The sequence below is a fragment of the Theobroma cacao genome, chromosome 10, assembly GCF_000208745.1.
Source record: "Theobroma cacao cultivar B97-61/B2 chromosome 10, Criollo_cocoa_genome_V2, whole genome shotgun sequence".
NCBI classification, from domain to species: Eukaryota; Viridiplantae; Streptophyta; class Magnoliopsida; order Malvales; family Malvaceae; genus Theobroma; species Theobroma cacao.
The window spans coordinates 19,966,317-19,975,553 of NC_030859.1; the positions used below are offsets into that span (position 1 = coordinate 19,966,317).

General features: G+C 35.2%; 1 protein-coding gene across 1 annotated transcript; it reads right to left on the reverse strand.

Moving 5' to 3' along the window:
- Positions 5,348-8,312, reverse strand: LOC18587309 (putative receptor-like protein kinase At4g00960). Its single transcript, XM_018128670.1, has 7 exons — positions 7,497-8,312; positions 7,286-7,411; positions 6,965-7,089; positions 6,648-6,858; positions 6,246-6,483; positions 5,939-6,089; positions 5,348-5,841 (listed from the first exon to the last, which is right to left on the reverse strand). The coding sequence occupies exons 1-7, from the start codon at positions 8,266-8,268 to the stop codon at positions 5,497-5,499; spliced, it is 1,968 nt and encodes a 655-aa protein (XP_017984159.1). The 5' UTR covers positions 8,269-8,312; the 3' UTR covers positions 5,348-5,496.

Consider the following 9,237-nt stretch of genomic DNA (forward strand, 5'->3'; position numbering starts at 1 on the left):
TAATTGTAGAGCATCATTCTTATGAGCAAGAAAATACACCCAAGTATATCTAGAATAGTCATCAACTATTACAAAGCCATAAGATTTACCTCATAAGCTAATTGTGCTTATTGGACCAAATAGATCAATGTGCAACAATTCAAGAGGTCTAGATGTTGACACTATCTTCTTAGTCTTAAAGGATGTTCTAACTTGTTTTCCTAGTTGGCAAGCATCACATATCCTATCATTTTCAAATTTTAACTCCGGTAGTCCAGCAATAAGATTTTTTTTTATTAATTTTGACATAGTATGCATGCTCACATATCCTAATCTCCTATGCCATAACCAGCTATCATTTTAAGCATTTGCAACAAGACAAACTTCACTGTTTACTTCAAGATCTTCAAGAAAAACTACACACATGTTCTTCAATCTTTTTCCTATGAATGAGATTTTATTTGTGCTCATATCTATCACTTCACACTTAGTTGAATCAAAACATACTTTAAATCCTTTATCACATAATTGACTAATACTTAATAAATTATGCTTTAATCTTTAACTAGCAACACATGACTGATTTAAGTTTAGGAATTCTTACCAACCGTACCTATACCATGGATCTTGCCTTTTGAATCATCTCTAAAAGATACGGTTCCTCCCTTTCTTTTATCCAACTGAGCAAACAGCATTTCATGTCCTGTCATGTGCCGTGAACAGCCACTGTCCAAGTACCAAGGCTGTTTCTTCTTGAGTTGAACTCTTGAACATATCTCCTTTAAGTCCAGCTCAACCTTCAAAACAAATTTTCAGATTTTCTTGACAGGTACCAATACCTTGATGGGTCCTTGAAGGTTAGTTGCAACATAGGATCCTTTTAAAACCCAAATTTTTCTTATTTTCTGCATACTTCTTTTTCTATAGCAATCATAGGATAAATGACCAATTCTATCACATTCAAAGCATTTAGGGGAGAAATCATTAGCATCTCTTCTGAAATTTGTGCTCTTTCTTGATGATTTTTAAGATCAGTATTTTCAGCAACTGCAACTTGTAAAGCGTCTGTTCTATTTTTCAACTCCAATTATAGATTTTCAAATCTGTCTTTGAATGTTCTAATTCAATTTGCAAAAAATTTCTTTGCTCAAAAACAAAATTGAAATCATGTCTTATCTTTTCCAAATCATTTTTAAGAGATGTAGCTTTTCTTTTCAAAGTTTTATATTTTAAAGCAAGCTTTTCAAACTCATCATAGAGACATTCATATTCATCTTGCAGCTTATCAATTGAAATATCACAAGAAGTAGAAGACACCTTAGATTCATCATATATGGCCATCAAGCACAAGTTTGCTCTTTCTTCCACTTTCTCATTTAATAAATCTTCAAATTTTAATTTCACATCAAAATTTCCTTTTTCCAAAAAATCAATTTGCTCTTGGTAAGCTTTAAAATCCTTTTCCAAATTTTCATTTTCTTTTTCTAAATCATTTTTGTTTTCATCAAAAATTCATTTTCAACATTGAGTGTGAAAATGATTTTCTTGTTCTTTATATTCATTTTCTCAAACTCAAAAGCTAAATCCTCAAAAGCATCATGTAATTCATTGAAAGCACATGAATTAAGTTCACATGATGAAGAAGTTACCTTTAACTCTTCAAGAGCCATGATGCATAATTCAAGTCAATTTGAGGGTACATATTCATTTGATTCTTTGTCTCCATTTGTCATGTTGCTTGTTGAGCATTGATTCCCATAAGAGTTGTCTTCCAATTCCTTTTCCATATTTGTTTCTCCATATAACTTTTCTAATTTTTGACAAATTTCTTTGGCCTTTTTACACATGAAAACTTTATCATATTCTCTATAATTAAGTGTACAAATGAGAGTATGCATGGCCTTAGAGTTGATTTGTACTCTCCTTATTTTAGATTCTGTCCACTTACTTCATATGTTTGGGAGTTTTCTGACCATTTACCGAATTTGTAACCATTGGAATGAAATGACCATTGGTAATGACATCCTGCATCTCATAATCTATAGCTCTAATAAATATTGACATCATAGTGCTCCAATAAGGATAGTTAAAGCCATCAAATAGAGGAGGCATATTTATGCATTGACCCTCAACGTCAACAAAATTTTTTAGAGCCATTTGGATCCTCCCTAAGGATATTAAGCCTTAAAAATAGGGAACTAGCTGTGATACTAATTATTGGTCTCGATAATATATGCTAGAGGGGGGTGAATAACACAATTTGGCTCTTAATAATATTGGAAACTAATTTCCAGAACTTAAGAAAATAAAAACAGAGTATAAAATGCACAACAATTTAGAGTGGTTCGGTCCAATACCTACATCCACTACCTTGATTATCCAACCAAGGATTTTCTGAACAATCCACTAAGAATCCGGTGAAATTCACAAGCTTTCACCAAGCTTTACAATGGCTTTTCAAGGCTCAGCCAAAACCTTTTACACTAGTTTTTCATTGGCTCAACTAAAACCCAAGGTGGTTTTTCAAAGGCTCAACCACAACCTTTCACAATGGTTTTTCACGGGCTCAACCAAAACCCAAAGTGGTTTTCCAATGTTCAACCACAACCTACAACAATCAAGCTATCCCAAGCTTGAATAACCCCTTAGAGTGCTCCCCTACTCTAAGAATACAGGAAAAGTAGTAAAAGAAAGTACTTATGATCACTGGTTGATTTGAGTGACACAAGATTGAGTGTTAAATACAAATGCAAAGAGTAAGCGTTTAAGTGCAAACAAGTGCAGTGAAGCTTTTCTAGTTTGTCAACTTTCTATAGCTCAAATCTCATTCAAGGCTTCTAAAAATTTGTTTCTAATTGTTGGAAGACCCTTTTTATACTTAGAGATGCAACTTTGATGCTAGTTTGACAGTTTATGTCCATTGGAAACAGTTGAGGATGAGTTCTAGCCGTTAATCTGTCTTGTAATGCTCTGGTTCAAATTGCAAATAGAGAGCTCTTAGTCGACTGGCTTGGTTGACTAAGTTAGTTCTGTTTCTGGTTGCAGATTCTGGCAGAGAGCACTTAATCGATTGTCTTGGTCAACTAAGTTGAATCTGTTTCTCAAACTCTTCAGTCTGCCATTTCTTCAATTTGAAATTTAATCAACCAACATTCTTCCTTATTTCACCAATAAGCTTCCCCCTTGTTGGACAGTTGCATCTTATTATTTTTATCCCTCTTTTTCTTTTGATATACTCTTTGAAGAGTTAAATTAATTAATTTCATATATTAATTTCCTGCACACTTAAGTAAAGGTATTAGACACAAATAAATGAGAATGTTTTATTATCATCAAAAACTAATAGAGCAAACACTTGGATGCTAGTAGATAGACCTAAAGATCATAATGTTATTGGTCTGAAATGGATCTTTAGAACAAAATTAAACACAGATGGATCTGTTAACAAATACAAAGCCAGACTAGTAGTGAAGGGCTTTGCATAGATTTATGGGATAGACTATCTGGAGACATTTGCTCCAGTGGCCAGACATGATACAATCAGATTACTAGTAGCCTTGTCTGCAAGAGAAGGATGGAAAATTTATCAACTAGACATAAAGTCTGTTTTCTTAAATGGCTACTTGAAGGAAGACATTTATTTAGAACAACCTGAAGGTTATGTGGAAAAAGGGTTTGAAAACAAAGTCTGTAAACTGTTGAAAGCCCTGTATGGTCTTAAGCAAGCACCAAAGGCTTGGTATGAAAGGATGGATGCTCATTTACTAGATCAAGGGTTTAACAGGAGCAGTACTGAAGCAACTCTTTATATAAAAAGGGTAAATGAGTCTGCTGAGCTTATAGTTGCCTTCTATGTTGATGACTTGCTTGTAACTGGTCTTGAGTATGAATGTTTGGCTGAATTCAAGTCTCAAATGTTGAGAATCTTTGAAATGATTGACTTAGGACTAATGTTCTATTTTCTTGGGATGGAATTTATTCAGTTTTCAAGCTGCATCATGATTCATCAAACAAAGTATGCTCATGATTTGCTAAAGAAATTTCAGATGGATGAGTGTAAGGCTGTTAGAACTCCATTGGATGTAGGAAGCAAGTTTTGTAATCAAGATGAGTCATCAGAGGCTGATGAAAAGCTGTACAGGAGTATCATTGGATCTTTATTGTATCTTGTCGCAACTAGACCAGATTTGATGTATGCAACGAGTTTCTTGTGCAGGTATATGCAAGATCCAAAAACAACTCATCTTATTGCTGCTAAACAAATCCTTAGATATGTAAGAGGGACTGCAGATTTTGGTGTGAAGTATTTGAAGATTGAAAGTAGTGAACTTCAGGGTTTCTCAGATAGTGATTGGGCAGGTTCTTGTGATGACTCGAAGAGTACAAGTGGCTATTGTTTTTCTTTTGAAAGTGGGGTATTCTCTTGGAGCTCAAAGAAGCAAGAGGTGGTAGCTCAATCATCTGCAGAAGCTGAGTGCATTGCAACTGCTTCAACAGCAAATCAAGCATTGTGGTTAAGGAAGATTTTGAATGAATTAGGTTTTTCTCAGAATAGAGGAACATTACTTTATGTTGACAATCAATCGGCTATGGCTATAACTAATAATCCAGTACAACATAGTCGTACTAAGCATATCAGGGTGAAGTATCATTCGCTCAGAGATACAGTGAAGGAAGTTGGAATAGAACTTGAATACTGTCCTACCAAGGAGCAACTGGCTGATGTCTCCACCAAGGGATTAAGTGTAGATCGTTTTGAGTTTCTGAGAAACAAATTGGGAGTTTACTCAGTTGGAATCAAGAAGGTGTGTTGAAGACTTAGTGATTCTAGTTAGTAAAGATTGAAGAAGAATGAATTTGGGCGTGAAGCAACTACTGGCTGAAGGAAAGAAGGCATGAGGGATACTATGTCGTTTTGGTCCTTTATTTAATAACTGAATGAAATATTTTGTTGTTATGTCGTTTTGGTTCTTCATTTTTTGTAATGGCTTAAACGCCAGTTCTTGTGTCGTTTTTGTCTAGTCTGTTAAGGCTTTCAGTCACGTTATTTTTTGTTTCTATTTCTTATAGCTGTTGGGCTTAGATGTTGCAGTGCAACGGATCTTACGTCCGGAATTCTGTGCATAGCTATGTGGTACAGCGAGGTTCTTTCTCCAATGCCGAATCTTAAGGCACGGTTACCTCGTTGCTTATATATATGAATACAGAGATATAATTTGATGGTTTTTTTCCAAATATTTTCTTTAGATGCTTTTAGGTTTCCTCTATTTTTTTTCTGGGTTTTATTGGCTAAGTTCTTAGGTGAGCTTGAACTTTCTCATTCTTCAGAAAACTATACATGACTTAATTAATTAAATTGAGCAAAGATCAAAATGCTCATTTTCCTTGCAAAAATTTTTATGTAAAAGTTGTGATATGAATGTGTTATATATCATCTACGTGCAATACACATGTCGCAAATTAAAACTATTACAAACAAAATTGGTTATAATTGAAAGCAATATCAATTCCTTCGCACTAGCGAGGATATAACTCTGTAATAGATGTCTCGTTTTTCGACAAGGGGAGAATTTCATCATTAAGGGAATGATCCGTGACCCTTGAAGTATATACTGATGAGGAAGAGAGGTTTGATTCAATGGTGCTATGCATGAAAAATGCTGGATGAGAGGGCACCGGCAGAGTGACGGAGTAGCTATTAAGCATGATAGCAACAGAAGCCATGGTTGGTCTATCGACTACATTTTCTTGAACGCATAGCAAGGCAATGTGGATGCATCGTGTTATTTCAGCTTTTGAAGATACCTTCAAGGAAGGATCTATGAGATTCAGCGTCGTCCCTTCCCTCCAATTCTTCCATGCCTGTACGAATTTACCAATAGAAACATGAAATCAGGACTATACTCAGTATTCACATTTTGTAAGTTTAAAGTTCATACTTTGTAGATGTTATACTTACATAGCTTAAAAGATCTTCCACGTTATCTCTGTCGTGGAAACAAATATTTCTTTGACCATTTACGATCTCCAGAATCAGTACACCAAAGCTAAATATATCAGATTTTACTGAAAATTGTCCATGCATTGCATACTCTGGAGCCATATAACCACTACAAATCAAGAAGAAAAAAATAATTATAATCATATATAGCTAGTTGCTTTCTTCTTAGACATGCATGGGGTTAGGGAAAGTTACTTTCCTTAGCATTATTAATTTGTACAAGTTAAAGAGTACGATTTAGAAGTTTATCATGTTCAGAACTTACTAGGTTCCCACGATTCTACTTGTATTGCCTTGTGTTTGGTCCACTGCAAATAATCTGGCCATGCCAAAATCTGCAATTTTGGGATTCATATCGGTGTCTAACAAAATATTACTTGCTTTAAGATCACGATGAATTATTCGAAGTCGAGAATCTTCATGAAGGTAAAGGAGTCCACGAGCAATGCCTCCTATGATTTTGTAGCGTTGTTCCCAATCCAATTGTTCCCTCCTTTTTGGATCTATACGTTCATACAAGAATGGGTTTCAATGCAAGTAAGATCTCAATCAAGAGTGCTTAATTTCTAATAACCAATAAAATACATTTTGATCTGTCCAAACTGAAGAAGCTAATTCAATTGCAATTAAATAGAAATCTGAAATCATAGATAGAATGCAGCCATACCAAATATGAAGCGATCAAGGCTTGAATTAGGCACGAACTCATATAGAAGAAGTCTTTCATTTCTTTCCAGGCTGAAACCAAGAAGTCTAACTAAATTCCGGTGTTGAAGCTTGGCCAACAAGAGGACTTCATTCTTGAATTCTAGGTCTCCTTGTCCAGAATCCTTCGATAGCCTTTTTACGGCTATATCTTGCCCGGTGGAAAGCCTACCCTGGAAGCATAGGCGTTGGAGAAAAGTCCACATATGTCAAACGCATCATAATATTCCAAGAAGTAGAAATGTTTATGCCTAACACAATTTTGACACGGTTCTCTACCTTGTAAACAGCCCCAAAGCCACCTTGTCCAAGCCTATTTTCATCAGCAAAGTTATTTGTTGCAGCTTTAATGGTGTCGAAATCATATTGCAAAGACTCTGCAGTGATAATTTTCTCGTCATCGGCTGCAGAAGAGGAGCAAGCTAGTGATTAGCAGAGGCTGAGCTAAGCACTAGTCAAATACTAAAGAATATAAAAGCATTGTATTATGATGAAATCAGGACCCTTTTCCGGTGATTAAAATTCAATCGAGTTAGAATCCTAAAACTATAAAAGCATTGTATCTCAGAAATTGTTGAAACAGCGTAAAGTTTATCTCACACTCAACATCCTGCTCCCTTGTCTTCCTCATTTTCAAGAAGATGTAGACACAGATGATTAGTATCACCACACTAGCAATTGGAATAACGATGATGATGACAGTTCGAGATGTGTTATTCTTCTTTCCTGCGAGAAACAGATATCGTGACCTCACATATCAAAACTCTTGAGTTTTGAATTTTGTAATTCAAGAAATATGGCTTACATATACCTCCAGGCGGTGGTGGAGATGATGACACATGCGTTATGTTGTAGAAGCGATAGTTCTCAAACCTGAAATTACAACTTGGGACTATAAGCCTGCCTCCGATCATCGTTCCAGTGCAACAATCTGGCTGGTTTCGGATAACTAGGTCCAGACAATCCAAGCATTGTTGCTCAGATAAATCAGGAGTGCACTCCGTGAGTACATACACTCTTGAGAAATCTGTAGTCATTGTATCGTTTACTGCAAACTTTTGAAGAGTGTCTCCAGCTGCAGCTTGCTTCCGCGACGTCTCCAACAATGTTCTCAGTGTGGCACTGAAGCCTTCAGGATCTGAGGCGTTGGCTCTATTCCACAGCACCATACCAGGCGAAGTTTGTAAAACGCCAAAGATAGAGTGATTTGTGTAAAATACCATACACTCATCATACCCCAAAAGTGCCTCCTTCTGGTTGGGACAAACACTAGCTCGCGCGTTGCGAGCGTCTGATATGCAAGAACGGCAAATATCTGGCTCAACGTCTCCTCGACAAAGCGCCCGTGCAAAAACTTGGTCAGGGTTTTCACCAAAGGATGCGTTGTAGAATCCATGGTCGTTTCCTGTGTCGGAAGAGAGGGAAGAAAGAACACTGTTGAGATTGTCCTGGTAAGGACTGCCGGTGGAAAAGTTACCCCTTCCGTTTTCACAGTTGACATAGCGCAGCTCTTTCTGAGCGATTGAAAGGGTAAGAAGGTGAACAAAAACGGCACAAAAGAAGGTTGAGGTAACTATTGTCATCGTCTCCACCTACTCACGAAATCTTGAAATCAATAAAACCTTGGCGTCAAGGATTATATAACGTGATGTGCGATTCGGTTGTTATTGGAAAATGGTTTCACCGTTCGGGTTATTGGAGTCGGTCCATATCTTTTGTTGACGGTGACTCTCCATGATATATGTTGAAATATTCTTCTTTACGCGTTAAACACATCATTCATCGACCAAACTTTTTGTAATTTAAAAAAAAAAAAAGAAAAGATTAATACTCCTTCGATCTTATTATATCTGCTTTTATTGACTTTTTTCAATCAAATGATCTCAACTTTGATCATTGTTAACAAAATACATAAAATTATAAAATTCGTAAATGTTTAAAACCTTAATTTTACACATAATTATTTAAAATATAATGATCAAAATTAAGTTTGATAAAAAAAAATCAAGAGATAAAGGTTAAATTTGTCACCGTACTATGGGTACTTAAAGTTTGTTTAATTTTACCACTATAATTTCAATTTCATTGATTTTCAGACAAAATCTAACAGAGTTGAAATATCATACGAAATATTTTGTTAATGTAATATATTTTATCACTGTACTTTTATTTTTATTGATTTTTTGATAAAAAATAATAAATTTGAAATATTTCACAAAATACATACAAATAGTAAATTTTCATCAAATACGTTCATATATGTACAAAAACTAACAAAATTAAAAGTTTCCGTAACAAAATTCAATGATATTGAAGTACAATTAATAAAATTTAATATTAGTTTATAATACCGAGGTAAATTTTATCTTCAAAACTCACACGTAGACGGAAAAAGTGAGATGGAAAGAGTAATCATTTGGATTTTGAACTTTAATATAGCAGCCACCAAATTTTGTTACTTAAGGAAAAGTCAGCCATGATAAGGCATACGGAGAGTCCCAACATACAATGTCCAGCCCCCAAATTTGATTTGTTAATTAGAAAAAGCCATC